At 30.5% G+C, this 17,776-nt stretch overlaps 2 protein-coding genes across 8 annotated transcripts; one reads left to right on the plus strand and one right to left on the minus strand.

Moving 5' to 3' along the window:
- Positions 1–10,356: 10,356 nt before the first annotated feature.
- LOC112789581 (pentatricopeptide repeat-containing protein At1g73710) lies at positions 10,357–15,122 on the minus strand. Of its 7 annotated transcripts, XM_072232411.1 has the most exons (5): positions 14,953–15,122; positions 11,996–14,805; positions 11,746–11,853; positions 11,577–11,650; positions 10,357–10,866 (listed from the first exon to the last, which is right to left on the minus strand). In XM_072232411.1, exons 1-2 carry the CDS (start codon positions 14,974–14,976, stop codon positions 12,076–12,078), a joined length of 2,754 nt encoding a protein of 917 aa, XP_072088512.1. In that variant the 5' UTR covers positions 14,977–15,122; the 3' UTR covers positions 10,357–10,866; positions 11,577–11,650; positions 11,746–11,853; positions 11,996–12,075. The 7 variants fall into 7 exon arrangements, with proteins under 7 accessions (XP_072088512.1, XP_072088511.1, XP_072088513.1 ...); XM_072232410.1 differs by having other exon boundaries at positions 10,357–11,650; XM_072232412.1 differs by having other exon boundaries at positions 10,357–11,650; positions 11,746–11,892.
- Positions 15,123–15,919: 797 nt separating this feature from the next.
- Positions 15,920–17,776, plus strand: LOC112789584 (small ribosomal subunit protein eS7). Its single transcript, XM_025831540.3, has 6 exons — positions 15,920–16,087; positions 16,509–16,595; positions 16,696–16,769; positions 16,923–17,046; positions 17,158–17,340; positions 17,444–17,776. The coding sequence occupies exons 2-6, from the start codon at positions 16,521–16,523 to the stop codon at positions 17,561–17,563; spliced, it is 576 nt and encodes a 191-aa protein (XP_025687325.1). The 5' UTR covers positions 15,920–16,087; positions 16,509–16,520; the 3' UTR covers positions 17,564–17,776.

The raw sequence follows: 17,776 nt of genomic DNA on the forward strand, positions 1-17,776 counted from the left end.
ATGTACTTCTAAGTAAAAAGGTTATTATAAGAAAAACAGTAACTAAGTATGAATTTGCATAATATTAGTTTTAATAATGTGAACGTTTTTTGTCAGTTCAATTATCCAATTATCACTATAGGATGATTAAACAGCTTCCAGGATCAGTCCCTGTATTTGCCATGTCCCACTTTATTTTTATGTCTTTGAAATCTCTGTGGACCCTTCCCAGTTTGTACATAGTGGTCACTAAAATGTGGCCTCTGAAATTACAATTGAGATTGAAACACTAATCCAGTTGTATTCCATAATTTGATGTTAACATTGTGTGATGAGTTACATTTGTTTGCTGCTATCAGCTAATGACCCCATTTCTTTATGTGACTGAGGCCCCATTTTTTCTATGACAGATGATTCCTCAATTTTGAGTCACGCAGCATACTCACATGTTTGGTTTGAGGGCCACAACAAAATTATATGCAAGTGACTGGTTCCTCACTGATCCATATTCACCACAAAAGCATTTGAAGATATCTTAATCCACTTATTCATTGCTATATTTCCTTCTTTCCAATAATGTCAGTTTAACAAATCAAATAAACTTTAGATCCAAAATAGCCAAATAGACGGGCCAGTAACTTGTATAACAACTGTCATGAGTATGAAGCTAAAACCATTATCAAACTTTCCACTTTTGGTCTTTCTTGGTATGATACAATGATTCTTACAAAGATTCAGAATAATCAAAACGAATATAACTGTTGTATGAATCTTTATCCAACAAAATAGAAGGAATTCAATGCATGTATAAGTCTAAAGCATATCTACTAATAGATTATGTATGGTTTAATGCATGGACATATTTTTGGTGTCACCTATGCTGTGCATATGTCTTTTCTTTCAAGAGGGTAATTTGTTAGCCACTAAAAAAGTCAGTCCTATATCATTCTGCAACAAATTCATTTCCCAAACACTCAAACATACATTGTGCAAGGTAGAATTAAAATAAATTCAAAGTCCAGAGTCGCATCCAAATCATAAAAATAACAGAGAAAACAGTCCATCCCTAGAACTATCAAATGGCAAAACTCAACTATCCTTAATAACAGAAAAATAGTTGGGGAAATGAAGAAAAACCAACCTTTCCAAAACTAACTCATCCCCAAGATAATAAAAAAACAACACCAATAATCGAAAGAAAATCTTTTTCTTTTTTGGACATGAATATATTCAATAAGAGCAGCGATTTGCACACAATTTTGTAAAACACAAATTGACAATGAATTCAGTCACTCAATTATTTTCTGTTTGTCTAACATTTTCAACAAAATAATTATCTCATCTTTCAACGCTTGAGCAGCTTGTGCAAGGCTACTTAAGGTAAGTAAAATCAGATTTTACTGTTCACTCTTCTGATAAATTTCAAAGCATCAACAAGAAACATCAGAGAGAAAAAAGACAGTATTTTGGACACAAGAGATCCTTCACCACATTTGGAGCCAGAAACCCTTCGCCAAATTTTAAGGTCATAGGGTTTACTATCAAACTTCAATATTCATGGGTCAAAAAAAGCCAAATAACATCATTTTGCAACATAAGGGTCAATCATATCATCATATCCAATATACTCAGGTCATAGGGACTAAGATCCTTCACCACAATTCAATTTCATAGGGCCACACATCATTATATCCGATATTTTCGGGTCGGGTCATAGCGACTAAGATCCTTTGCCACAATTCAATTTCATAGGGCCACGCATCATTATATTTGAGTTTTTCGGGTCATAGGGACTATGATCCTTCATCACAATTCAATTTCGTAGGACCACAAATGATTGTATCCAATTTTCTTGAGTCATAGGGACTAAGATACTTTGCCACAATCCAATTTCGTAGGGCCACACATATCATCTTATCCACTATCACGTCATAAGGACTAAAATCCTTCATCAAAATGATTTTATCGGGTCACAAGGACTATAATCCTTCATCACAATTCATAGGGCCACATATATGGTTACGTTTCAATATATTTGGACAAAAAAAGCCAACTATATTACCCTTCCACACATTTCAGTTTTCTAGGATCATATGCATCATGGACATTATCGCACAATTTTATCATCAACAAATCAATACACAACTTTTCAAGAGACAACATGTTACATGATCCACATAGTAAACAAAAATCATCGCAAAAGAATTGAAAAAATTCTGCAATTAAGTTTGTCATGCTGTAAAAGTAAATCATATATCATTCTGCCACAAATTCTTTTTCCAAAAGGCTCAAACATACATTATGCAAGGTAGAATTGAAATAAATTCAAAGTCCAGAAGAGAGAAAACAGTGCATCCAAGAACTATCAAATGGCAAAACTCAATTGTCCGTAATTCAATCACAGAAAAATCAACTTGTCCAAAACCAATTCATTCCCAAGATAATCAAGAAGTAACAACATAATAAAAAGCCAAACCCTTTTTTCTTTTCTTGGACAAAAAAGCCATCTTTATAATGGATTCCGACGTTAAGCACCAAAAGGCAAAAGATTTTCGGGGAGGGGAAAGAGTGGGGGGAGAGACATCTTTATAAAGGAACCAAAAAAAAGGGGGAATCATCCCCATTACCAAGCGTGCAGATAATCAAGTTTTTTCACTCACCATTGTTGATGAGCATTCTTTAAAACCCTAATCAATCAAATTTTGCAAAAGCACCAACAATTCCCCTCGCCTTTACCGTAGAAATTTTGCTAAACCGAGCCTCCGAAATTCAGCCACGGTAGAGCCTTGATCCCATTATTAAAAGTTATAGCAGAGAAAGAAAGAACCCAGCAATTGGGAAAGAAGAAGAGAAAATAAAGAATAATAGTACCACAGAAAATCAAATTTAAGAGGAACAAGAAACCCTTATTGAGAAATCACAACCAACGTAGGAACTAAGAAGTGCAATTGAGGAGTGAGGCTGAGAAGAGTTTCGCATTGTTATATAGGTTGTTAGTGGCGGTGTTTTAGCCTTTTAGGCTTAGTGCACTGTGTTTAGAAATTTAATAAATAATAATTACATTTATAATTTTTTAATCCTTTCTAATTTTTTTTTTCTTTTGCTAATTACCGGAAGGTCTTTCTTCTTTTTTTTCATTTCTTTTGAAGTTATTTATTATCACAATTAATTAATTAACTAGAGTATGTTTTCGTGTACCGTACGAGATAATACATAAAATTATATAAAATTTTTTATTAAAAATTTAAACAAAAATATATAATATGACATATGAGAGAGGATAACTTACATGTTATTTTAAAGAGGGTAGCATTCACCTTATTATAAATATTTTATAACTTAAAAATATTAAAAATAATTAATATTTTTTAATCAATTTGAGTTAGTTGAGTCGTCATCTCATTTGTTTACTTAAATAAGTATTTAGAATTTGAATTCTATTTTGTGTGTAATAATTCATTAGCTAGCGATAGACTCTTAATGAATAAAACATCAATATGTGGTGAATTAGTCTTCGACCTGCGGAGTTAGAAATCTATAAAAAAATAGTATTTTTCTTTAAAGCAAAACAATTTCTCATTAATAACAATATTTACGGAGATTTACCTTTGTTGAAATGTACTTGGGACAATTTTATTTATTGGTATCGTATTCATTTTTGAAGTCAAAACAATCATATTTTATGACATGATTTTCAAGTTTTCAAACTTATAGACTTGTGTCGTTACAAAAGCTATTAGATTGATTAATATTTTTTTGTAATATTACCAGAACATCACCGTTGAGTATTAATTAGTGTGAAAAAAAATCAATAACAATTTTTGTTATTCAATATATAATTCATTTTATTAAAAAATGAATTAGTATTTTCTATATTGATAAATATATATTTTTTAATTATTACAATATTTTATTTCACAATATTTGCCATTAAAAAATAGCAAATGACCATACTATCCTACAATATGATGTACAACGTAATTTCTTATCTTAAAATTAATTATGGTTAGTGAAATAAAATTCAAAATCTATTTTCTTAAATTTTTTTACCCATATTTAAATTTAGAATTAATTAACAACTTTTTTTTAATTTCAATAACAAAATAGAATCAGTTAGGTGTAAAATATATAGAATTTAATGATTTCAATTATTTAAATTTTAATTATCAAAAAAAATTAAAAATTAATTATAATTTAATAATCAATAATATATATTAGTATGTAAATAAAAATATCTAATGTATTAATTATTTATTTTTTGATAGGGCTAATGTATAATTTATTAAGAGTTGATTTATTGCTAATTTTTTTTATAAACTTCGTAGTATGTGAAAATAATAATCTTATTTTTTATTATTATTTAAAAAATTATTCACAATTTTAATCACAATTTTTTAAAATTATATAATTAACTTATTATTTTTCTACTAAAAAATATTAATTTATACTATTTATATATTTGTTTAATACTAATAAGTAAGTAAATATTTATATTATTATACTTATTATCTTAGATGATGACTTAAATTATTTATTCTGTATATTAAATAAAATAAATAATATCTTGTATCGTAAATTTATTAAATATTAAGAGAAAAAATTATGTAATAAATTATATAAATAATCAGTACAGAAAATAAAAAAAATATTTATCATATATAATAATTTTGTATACATGTAGTGTCATGTATATATTAGGATTATCTATTTTAATTATGTGAGTGAGTATGTTTTTTATTACTTTTTCGCTATACTAGTAAATAATATTTAAAACTAAAAGAAAAAATACTTAAAAAATTTTCTTAATATCAATAAAAAATTATCTTATAAATATATCAAACTTTTGCATATACTAAATGTTATAATATTTAATAGTATAATATTTTTTATAATATTGGCTCAAAAGAAAGCAAGATCAACCTAAGTGTATTGTTAGTTACTCAAATTCGACTTAGGTTCATTACCTTAAGGTCCAATATAGATGAAGTCCACGTATCCCCTTTTAAATCGGCTTATATTGAATCTTCATTGCTAGATATGGTAATGGGTACTCAGAAAGAGCATGGCGAGCTTCTTTCCTATCTCTCACTCCTGTTAAAAAAAATGTCCATGTCTCCTCTCCATCTTTGCAAGTTTCTGTTTTGTTTTTTTTTCCTCAAGAAACACAAATTTTCTTGAGTATCTACAGATATTCTTTAAACTTTTTGGAAAAAAAAAGACATATTATAATAATGTGTAGGTTAATTTTAATTTTTTTAATAACCATATTTGTCATAACGTAATCGATAAACTATGAAAACAAATACAAATTGAATATATTTTGAGTATAATATATGTTTTATTATTTTGTATGGAACAATATTAATTTTAATTTTTATATTTATTATTATTGAGTATTAAAAATAAACAGTATTTATATTATTAGTATTTTTTTACCTTTGTCAACTCTAACTATGATTAGGCCTAAAAGCTCGTCCACCTCATTAGAAACAAATGTAATATAATTAGTTTTTTTAGGGTTAAGTATGATTTTTGTTCTTAACGTAGGGGTTAAAAAATCTTTTCGTCTCCAACCTTTTTTTGCTTATAAAATTGTTCCTAAGGATTAACTTAGTTTTAGAATCTTTATTTTTACCAAAATTTTAATTTTTATTACCAAATTACCCCTAATTAAAAAAATATTAAAAAACGAGTTAAAGGACTGGGGAAGGGATCACACTGGGGTTTTTCAGGGAAGAAGAGGGAGAAGGGAAGGTGGGGAAGGGAATCTGCCGCTGCTGCTCCTCGTCGTTTGCTCCTCGCCGCTAGATCTCGTCGCTGTTCCTCGTCGTTCGGTCTTTGCCGCTGCTTCTCGACGTCGACGCCAGCAGATCCGCGAGGATGGACGTCGTGCGCCCTCGCCATTTATGCTTCTCCTTCTCGCTCAGTTACCGGTCATCGCTGCTCCTCACTGGTCGCCGCTACTCTTCGTTCTCCTCGCCGGTCACTCGCTGCTATTGTTGTTCTTCTACTTCTTCTTCTATTATGTTGTTGATTCTAATTCTATTATGCTTCTGCTTCTACTTCTATTATATTGTTGATTTCTGATTATGATTCTTCTATATTGTTGCTTCTAGTTGCTTCTGCTTCTGGTTGCTTTTGCTTCTGGTTGATTACATTGTTTAATAGTTATTGTTGCTGTTCTTCTGCTTCTGCTTCTGGCTGATCACATTGTTTCATTTTTTTATTATACAGATTTGTTGATCTATTATCCATTTTTTATTGTTTATTACATTGTTTTATTGTTGTTGCTTCTGGTTCTGTTTCTGCTTCTGCTTCTGGTTGATTTTGGAAAAGAAAGAGAAGGGTATTTTGGTCCAAAGGACAATTTTAAAACTAAGTTAAACCTTAGGGATAATTTTGTAAGTAAAAAAAAGTTGGGGACGAAAACAATTTTCAGCCCCCTACCTTAGTGACCAAAATCGTACTTAACTCTTTTTTTATAGTGCTATACATTGGCATAATCATAGGAGAATTAACTTTAGCGAGTTAACGATACAGTATTTAGTCATCACAAGAGTATTTTTACACATAATTATTAATCAATCATGTATGCCTTCTGATGAAAATAATATATTCAACATAGATGTTTGTTAGGTAAAAAAATAAAATATTGACAAAGAAAATTCAATACAATAGGTATATTCATTTTAATAAATATTCTTCTATCCGATAATATAAAAAGTACACTGTCCACATTAAATTACTATAGGTCTAACTTTCATCAGCAGTAGTAAAATGTCTAAATTGGGACATTTTCGGACTATAGTTCATCAAACAAATAATAAATGAAATACTCATACATGTCTTCTCATTTTGAGTATATTTATACATAAAAAAATTCAACATAAAGAAAAAAAGGCAAAAAAGAAGAGTTGAAATAGCAAGATCGATAAACATGATGCTTCTTATAATTTTGTTTGGCCATATATATATATATATATAAAAGACCATTTTTTATCTAACAAAATTAATTTGTATTTATTACATCCAATTTGAATAAATAAAAAATTATCTTATTTTAGTTTAGTTCTTAATTCACATAATTTAAATTTGGCTCAATACCAAGATTCGAAAAATCGATCGGACCAGTCTAACCAGGAACCTTTGACTGCACCGATTCAGGTAATAGCAAAAATCGTCGCTTCAAAAAACCGTTAAACTAGCAAAATCGAATCTTGGTATTGAGCCAAATTCAAATAATCTGAATTAAAGATTAAACTAAAATAAGTTGATTTCTTATTTATTCAAATTGAATGCAAAAAATACAAATTAATTTTGTTAGATAATCATAGTCTTCTGATCTATTATATGTAGATGACCACACAAAATTATAAGAATCATAATTTTTATCGCTCTTAGCTTGTTATTTTAACTCTTCTTTTCTTCTTTTTTTTTTTATGTATAATTTTTTTATGTATAAATATACTCAAAATGAGAAGGCATGGATGAATGTTTCATTGATTGTTTGTTTAATGAATGCTATAGCCCGAAAATATCTCAATCTAGACATTCTACCACTGTCGATAAAAGTTGAACCTGTAGTAATTCAAGGTAGTCAATGTATTTTTATAGTATTGGATAGAAGAATAATTGTTAAAACGAATATACCCATTATAATAATAATTTTTTTCTCAATTGTTAGATTTTTATGTCAAATTTGTGAATTCTTTGAAGGCACACGACAATAAAATGGGCTGACTTTAATATCATTAGAAGTTAAATTTAATTGTTCAAGTAAGCACCACTAATTATGTTAATAAAATAATTTTTTATTAATAATGTGATTCACATTTTAATTTTCTCGAGTAAATTTATTTCAAAATGTAGGAATTAGACTCAATTGCGCTAAAAGTTAAAGGTCATAAAGAATTTCACAACAAAATTAACATTCATTAAGGAAATAAATTTAATATCATCATTCTTATTATAAATAATAACAAGACTTAGGAAAAAATTAATATCATCATTCTTATTAACTAAACCATAATATTAGGTAGTTGATAATTTCATAATCGAAAATCATTAAGTAATAACATAAAAATTAACAACGAACGACCAATAAGGATTCATAAAAAAATTATTTTATATTACTACTTTTATAATTAAAATATGTCACATATTATATTCTCATCTATTCTATTTATTATTTATCTATTTTATTATATAAAAATCAAATTTCTGTGCACTTAATGATGGAACTGGCATGATATGTTTTTGAGAGTGTTTAGCAATTTATTTCTTTTAACTCATTAAATACAATTTATTACGATAAACTAATTATATCAACCAATTGATTTGATTAGATATTTAAATATTACATAATTTATTATAATTTATATCAATTTGATTTAGTAGTATTTTCTAATTTATTTCTTTTAATGTTCTGTTAGTATTATTTATTATTTTTTAATTTATTAAATCAAATCCATAATACTAATTATTTGTATTAATTAATTAATTTGATTAATTTATTGATCATTAAAATAATAAATCTATGAATACAATAGTCAATTGAGATATTTTTTACTAATAATTAAATCAAATCAATAATGTGAATTAAGGGTTAAACTAAAATAAGATTATTTTTTACTTATTCAAATTGAATGCAATAAATATAAATTAATTTTGTTAGATAATCATGGTCTTCTAGTCTTTTGTATATAGATAGTCACACAAAATTATAAAAATCATCATTTTTATCGTTTTTGCTATTTCAACTCTTCTTTTCTTTTTTTTTTCTTTATGTATAATTTCTTTTATGTATAAATGTACTCAAAATGAGAAGGTATGGATGAGTGTTTCATTAATTGTTTGGTTGACGAATATTATAGCCCGAAAATGTCTCAATTTAAGAATTCTACCACTGCCGATGGAAGTTGAACCTGTAGTAATTCAGGGTGACCATCATAATTTTTATAATATTGAATAAAGAATATTTGTTAAAATGAATATACCCATTGCAATTAATTTTCTTTATCAATCTGATATCTTTTACCTAAGAAATGATATCCATATTGAATATATTATTTTCATCAGAAGTCACACATAATTGATTGATAATTCTATGTATAAAAATACTTCTGTGGTAACTAAACACTGTATTGTTAATTCGCTAAAGTTAATTCTCCTATGATTATACCAATGTATAGCACTATTAGATAAAAACTGATTAGATTACATTTATTTCCAACGAGATGAGCAAACTTTTAGGCCTAATCACGGTTAGAGTTAAAGAAGGTTAGAAAAATGCTAACAATACGAATATTTTTTATTTTTAATACCCAATAAGAAATATATAAATTAAAACTAACATTGTTCGTACAAAATAATAAAACGTATATTATACTCAAAACATATTCTATCTGTATTAACTGTCATTGTTTATCGGTTACGCTATGACAAATCTGGTTATTAAAAAAATTAAAATTAATTTAAATATACACAATATTATTCTATGCCTTTTATTTTTATTTTATCATCATAAGAAGTCATATATATTATAAGAGAACCTCATTGTTTTACCAACGATTCTTCCATTTAGTTGTTTCTACCAAAAAAATGGATATTTTGTTATTTTCAGTTTTTTGGCATGCATGGATGATGCATAATAATATTATATTTGGCAAGAATACATGAAATTTTGAAAGGTTTAAGCATGAATTTGGTCTTTGACATATTTGTAAATGAATTCCTGAATAGATAAAAAGATGACTAATAAAAGAATAACTGGTTAAAATTTTTTCAATGTTAACAGTTGTAGTACATTATAGGTCTTCTTTGGAACGTTGGATGCTTTGAGAAGAGCAAGCTTTAATTTATGTCACTGTCTTTCCTAGTTTCCATTTTTCGTTTACAAATAAATTTCAGCCTCGGGTGAGTCTTGGTATTATGGTAAATTATGAGTTCATAATCTGACTCCATCCATGTGAGGTAAAGAAAGCAGTTCCAGAGGAATATACAGAAAAAAAATGTGTTTACAAGAAGCAAAAATACAATAACTCAATCAGACATGAAAGACATGTTCAAAAAATACTCAGAATAATTATAGCTACAAAATAATTTAAAATATTGCATCCCCAATTCATCATTTCTAACAAATTATTTGATATAACAGTCAATGGGTCCGGACTCGTTGTCATAGATACAGCACAGCAGCCATATCATGTCATGCATAACTAAGAAGTACACTATGCAAAGTATATAAAATTTCACAGTTTAATGAGTCAACAGAGACCAGATCACCAATGTTGTTATCACCTAAACAAAGAATCAGAGATGTCCACAATCTGTATTTTGTGCAGGATGATGAGCATTATCAAGAGAAATACTACCTAATTTTGAAAGGGCTTATAGCTTGTGGCTTCCAATTCATTCAGGATATATGATAGAATTCAAACAATTCTTGTTCAAATAAAGCTGTTCCAAATTGAAACAAAACATAACAAACCATGAAAATTTAGAACAACTCAGAAGTAGAGGGGAGGTAAATACTTGTTGCCAGGTCTAAGATACAATCTATCTCTACTTCCAGTAATACAGATACCACCTATGACTTTAACCACATTTCACTTTAATCATATGATTTCACTCTGGTGCTAAGCACTTAAAATAAGTAGTTAACTTAAATGTTAAGTGGTTAGATAAATAAATAAATAAATGGTTACTAAAGTCAAATGTGGTTAAATGGTATTAGTCCAATCTGGAGTTGAGAACGTATTTGAAGCCATAACCAACCATCTTAAGCTGAGAACGCTTCATGACTTCATCCCATTCAGCTATACAATTATCATCCAAATTCAATAGACGCAAAGAATTAAATCCTTGAACAATGGAGGATGACATAGGCTGAAAAAAAAAAAAATAGAAGGCTTAAAAATTGTGTACTTCATACAAATGACAAATAAAAAAAAAACAGAGCAATATAAGATTAAACATTAAAGTAAAAACCAAATTACCCTTATTATTTCCATAAAAAAAATTAAAATTAATACACTTCAACATCAATTATGTATCAACTATAAAATAAATAAATTGCATAGCAAATCCAAGGGAGTAAGCTTGATAATAGAATCTACATTCAATACATCATCCACATTCTCAAATATAACTATAATTGCTATCGCAGTATTTCTGTTGAGATTGTCACAATTAACTGTTCACCAGATGGGAAACATGATTATTAGCTTGCCTTAATAATAATAACTGTTCACCAGATGAGAAACATGATTATTAGCTTGCCTTAATAACAATAACAATAACAATAACAATAATGATAATAATAATAAACTTACACCCCACTACATGTAAAACGACAAACCTTTGAGGAGATGAGCAATAAAGGTAGACAAAATGCTAAAGAAAGAAGAATGTATCAAAAATGCTATTCCCTCCTTTAATGGGCTTCCATTCTGAGACTATGAGTTAGAGAAATCTTGCAGTGTGATCGAAATGGTTCAATTTCTAATGTTTATTCAACTGCTCTCCATATTCAGAAATGGGTACTCATGAGAGGATATCTAAGTGTACAGCGGTTAAGATATTTAACAAGAATATACCAGTACTCTGCTTATATTGTTTCCGATAAGATGTAGCTCTTAATAGCCATCAATGATTGTCTAAGCAATTCAACCTGCCCAGTTAAACAGGAAACATTTAGTGGCTCCTAACTAACATGATTGGAATTTAAGCAGCAGATATAAGTTGGGGAAAGATATAGAAAGGAACCTGCTCCCAATCTACACCAGTATTATTTAAAACTAGAATACAGATGCTTTCCAGTGGTGGAAGTTCCGATTTATATGGTGACATTAAGTTTTTAGATAAGCTGAGAACCTGCATAGCAGGTAACTGTTCACAAATTTTGCCAACATCCTTCAAAAACATAAATAAAAAAGATACTGAATAATAATTGCTGTCAATCAATATATTTCGCTATACAAAATAAGCAAAAAGAAATTTATATATGATCACTTACATTGTACATACATAAATTTGTCTCCCCTAATATACAACCACCTGTGGATTTAACAGACCTCAAAGAAGCTTTCATCAAAATCAATCACAATCACTTCCATTTTCACTTTCAATTTTGCTCTCAACTTCATTATTTTCTTCCAAGTTGAATGAGATTTTCATCTCTTGGCTAACTAACTCAGCTAGGTCCTTTCTATTGCAAACTTTGTAACCATCTATAATAGCCTTGAACAAAGACTTGCATGGCTTGATCTCTCCGCCTCTTAGTTGGGTAAATATCCGTTTCACGCCTTCAACCATGCCAGCTTTTCCATAACAACCTACCATATTAATCTGAGTCACAATGTCAGGCTCCAAATGCTTATCCTGCATTTTCATGTATGTGTTCAAGGCCTTGTTGATTTCTCCAGCCGAACCGTATGCATAGATTGCCACATTATATGCATAGGAGTCAAGATCAACCTCGGATTCTATGAATGTATGAACGGATTTAAATGCCAAATCGTGCATACCAACTAAAGAATACAAAGCAGTGATCGCAGCTTGTCGCGCATAAGGCTTCCCCTCCTTCAGAGATGACTCCAACTGCACAACTGCTTCAATTGGAAACCCTCCCTTCTTTAATACAGTGAACAACACTTTAAAAGTTCCATCATTTGGCAAAAGCTTCTTAGATATCATATCATGTATTAGTTCACCACACTCATAAAGCTGTCCATGAGTGGCATAACATACCAGTACCTTATTATATGAAACACAATCCCTCAGTAAACCTAAAAGCCTCATCTCCTCCGCGATCTCAATGGCCTCGTCGATCCTTCCCACATCTTTATAAAGAAACATCATTGTCACATATGAAATCCTGTCTGCCCAGCCCTTTTCTCTCAAATTCTCGAAAGCCATCTTGGCTTCGGATACCAATCCGAGATCTGCAAAGAGACTTATCATACTATTGCACGCAACTAAATCAAGACCACCTTCCAAGTTCTGCATCCGTTCATAAATGGCTTTTACTCCTTCCAAGTTCCCAACCTTACAATAAGACTTTAGCAAGGATGTCAACACAACTAAATTGGCAGATAATCCGCATTCTTCCATAATGTTGAAATACCTAAGTGCCTCCTCAAGACTACCGTATTCTGCAAATCCGTTTATTAAAGATCCATACACAACCTCATTTGGTTTTACTCCGGCTTGTAGCATTTCCTGGTACACACTGACAGCATCAGAAAGCTGACTGAGACGAGCACAGCTTGCAATAACAGCAGAAAAAGTCTGACAATGCGGCTTAAATGCCATCCCTTGCATTTCAACCATGAGATCTCTTGCCTGATTGACTAAATCAGCACCGGATAACATCTGAATGAGAGAATTATAAGTGCAACCATCAGGCCAAGTTCCATGATTCTTCATTCCCCTGAAGAGAGAAACAGCTTTGTTGTAAAGTTTTCCTTTGCCATACGCTTTGATCAAGACATTGTATTCTATGACATCCCTTCTCTGTCCAGGCACACCTCTTTCCCAATAAAACACATTCTCGGCTTCAAGCCAGTGTCCCTTTTCAGCAAAAGCATCCATAATTGCAGCACATATACTTGATGATGGTACACCGTTCATTAGAAATTTCTGAAGCATATCATTTGCTTTGTCAAGGGCTCCTTTGTTAACATACATCTCGATGATACTAGGAAGAGAGTGCTCATCAACAGAAACAGAAGATTTCTCCATTTCATCAATCAGAGTTTCCACAGCTTGAACCATATTCTTTGAACATAGCGCACCAAGAAGAGCTCTGTGAGTTACATCATCCGGAAAGAGCCCAACATCTCTAATCCTTCTATAACAACAAAGAGCAGCATCAGTATTCCCCGAATTAGCATACAAGGACAGAAGGATATTGTAAGTTTTCGTATCAGGGGATATACCCTTTTCTTCCATTTTATTAAGCAGAGATTCAGCTTCCAACAAATTACCATGACTTCCACAGATAAAGATCATAGTATTAAAAGTGATTGTATCCATTGCCACTCCGGATTTTAACATATCAGCAAAGACTTCGGCAGCATCCTTTAGCCGTCCAGCCTTGCCATACAAATCTATCAAGGTATTGAAAGTTGAAGTCAACTGGGGTTTCTGGGGACCAATCTCCTTGTTTGATGAATTCAAAGTGTTTCTCCCACCCGTCTTAAACAGCTCGGTCGAAAGGAAATGCTTGAAACTAATAGGCATCGATCTAGAACCATTCGTAGCAGTAACTGATAGAGAATCCAAATCAAGATCATCTAAGACAACCCTACCATCACACCAATCCTTGTAAAACCTATCTGCCCTATCAAACTCTCCCGCATCCTTCAACACCTTAACAATCGTACTCATTGTAACCTCATCAGGAAAAAAACCCCTCAACCTCATATGCTTAATCCACAGAAGTGCTTCTCTAACAAGACCTGCTTTCCCATACACATCAACAAGCATGCTATAAGTGTTATTAGTAGGCGAAACCCCGTTTTTTGCCATTTCGATCCAGAGAAGCCTCAATTGGTCCCATCTCTGAGCCTTACCAAGAACTCTAAGCACAACATTATAGTGAATCACATTGGGAACATACCCTCTCTGTGACTTAAACCACTCAAAAACCTTAACAACACGCTCCCACCTCCCCTGTTCCCTAAGTATAACAGTTATCTCTTTAGGACTAGGATTCTCAGAGAAAGAATCAAGGGTCGCTTCAACATCAACAGAATACTCTAAAGATTTCAAAATTGAAGGTAAATTACCGCCATACGCCTTCTTCTTCTTGCTCTTCCGATCCTTTAGGGATGAAGATAGAGTGTTTAAATGACAATGAATGCGAGGAAAGTGCGATTTTGTAATATGGGTTGGCAAATGGCCCCAATAGTGAGGTTTTGTGACAACAAAGTTTGAAGAAATTGAAGAAGATGAAGAAGGAGGACTTACAAAAAATATGTCTGAACATGACATGTTATGCTTTCTTGGTGGCAAAACGGCCACAGAAGCAAGATTTTTCAGTGGGGAAGTTCGCCTGCTGGGAACTTAAAGTAGAGAACTTGAACTTTATACTTCCACAGAAATCGCAGCAAAATTACATAAATCACACAAGTCAAAACAATGCTATAATAATTAGGATTTATCTATAAAGTCACATGTTAACATTACAAAATAAAAAAAATTCTCATTGAAAATATAAAAAAATTAAATTTTTAATATATTTATTTTGTATTTATTGAATAAAAATATTTAAAATATTTAAAATTTTATAATAGTAATAAATTTTTCAATTATCATATGTCATCAAGACACAACACATATATTAGCTAAATTCTAATAATTAAAATCACAAAAATTTTAAATTTAAAATCAGAGAAATCATACATAATCACAACTGAACAAATTACAGAAATTATAACTAAAATGGTGAAAACCAAACTAGTCATTAAATCGATTTAATAATTTAATCAAAATGAAGCTATGATCGAATCGATTTAATTAAATATATAATAAAATTATTAAAAATTTAATGTATAATTTCATATATTTAAATTCAATATTTTTAAATTAATTTTAAAATTTCACAACATCCATAATTTATTAGTAGCCTTTATAATTTATAAATAGTAGTAGTATTAATATTTAGTATAATTTTTAAAATCAAATTACAACTTATAAAAAAATTAAAAAATAATTTTTTTTATAATAAATTTTTTATTATATATTTTTTTAAATAAACACTTTTAAAATTAAAAATTTAAAAATAAAATATTTTTTTTAAATTATTTTTAATATAAATATTTATTGTTAGACTATTTTTTCAAAAAAAAAACTTAATTAAGCTATTTATAAATTTGGTCTAACCAACCATGAGCATAAAAGAAAATTATAATACTTGGGGTATAAATTAATATGTTTGGGGAAAAACGGAATGTGCATAGTCACCAAAAAAAAATGGAATGTGCATAAGAAAATTAGGGCAACGTCAGCATGGAGTATATGTATAAAAGCATCCCTGGGCGTAGCTGCGTCTTTCTCTTTCTGAAGCTCAAGGACTGCAACTGCACATCTCGGCAACGATTCGGTACGCTTTTCTTTTATCCAATCAATTCCCAAAGCTTCTATCTTTTTCGCCGTTCCAATTAGTCACCTGATTGAATCTCTTGCGCTGCTCAGAATTCGCATTATTCCCTTCACATTGTTATGCACATTGCTCCTTCTTCGTTGAAACCGTAAGAGTAGAAGAAAATTTTTCATACTTGGGATTCTTAGAACAACTTGCAGTCAATTTTTTTTCATTTGCAGCTTTCAATTGAGTTCCTTTGTAAAAATTATGACTTCAAGTTGTTGTGTTATGTTTGATGTAAAACATTCATTCTGAGTGTTTTTTTTCCCCTTAGGTTCTAACTTCGAACTAATTCTAGCTTAATAGTTTTTGAGTGGATAATAGTTCATATGGCAACATTGTGATGTTTTTTTTTTTTTTTTTTTTTGAATCATGACAGAGATTGACCAAAATGTTCACCTCAAGGAAGAAAATCCACAAGGATAATGATGCTGAACCCACTGAGTTTGAGGAGACAGTTGCACAGGTTTATGTTGCCTCCTTTTAAGGATTTTACTGATTTAATGAACTAAACACTATGATCTTCACTGAAATCCTGAATTTTTTGTTTGTTTGTTTGTTTGTAGTACGTGTTTGATTTGGAGAACACTAATCAGGACCTGAAAAGTGATTTGAAAGATCTCTACATAAACCAGGCAATGTAAGTATATTGCCAATTATTAAGGCTGTATTTAGAGACCATTTGAATACAGAAATATATACAAATTTCCTAGTACAAATTTTCTGATAGATGTATGTTTATTAAACAATGTTATTGCTCTTCATGATAAAGTTAATGCTATTTCTTGTGCAGTCAAATGGACGTGGCTGGGAATCGCAAGGCTGTGGTCATCTATGTTCCTTTCAGATTGAGGAAGTCGTTCCGCAAAATTCATCTTCGTCTTGTCAGGGAGCTTGAGAAGAAGTTTAGTGGGAAGGTTGTAGTTTACTACATTTGACCTTAATGTGAAACCAATATACATGCCTATGATTTTCCATTCTGTTTCGTTCTCTGTGTTTTGATGGATGAAGATCATACCAACTGACAGGATGTTGTGTTGATCGCCACAAGAAGGATTGTGCGTCCTCCAAAGAAAGGGTCTGCTGTTCAGCGGCCCCGTACCCGCACTTTGACTGCTGTGCATGATGCTATTCTTGAAGACGTAGTTTATCCTGCCGAGATTGTTGGCAAACGAGTCAGATACAGACTAGACGGATCAAAAATAATTAAAGTAACTTCTTGTGAAGATATTGCTCATTCGAAATCGCCAAGTCTTTATCTTTTATTTTATAAGCTGACACTAGTTTGGTTTTCACCATTGTTGCCAATTTAAGGTTTTCTTGGATCCGAAGGAACGCAACAACACTGAATACAAGCTGGAGGCTTTCTCTGGAGTTTACAGGAAGCTTACCGGAAAAGATGTATCTTTTGAGTTTCCAATCACAGAAGCCTAGAATGTCTTGATGGAATTTTAGTATTTTTGTTCCAACTACTAAGAGTTTATTTGGTGTTGTTTAATATTCTAGATTGACGTGAAAATTACTACATACTGTAGAGGGTATCCATAGTGTGCAATTGTGCATGATGCGGCCATGAATTTTTTTGCATTCCTGATACTTCCTTGCATGCTATCTTTATCGATTTATTTATTTACCCTTGGAAGTCTA

This window comes from Arachis hypogaea, chromosome 3 (assembly GCF_003086295.3).
Source record: "Arachis hypogaea cultivar Tifrunner chromosome 3, arahy.Tifrunner.gnm2.J5K5, whole genome shotgun sequence".
NCBI classification, from domain to species: domain Eukaryota; kingdom Viridiplantae; phylum Streptophyta; class Magnoliopsida; order Fabales; family Fabaceae; genus Arachis; species Arachis hypogaea.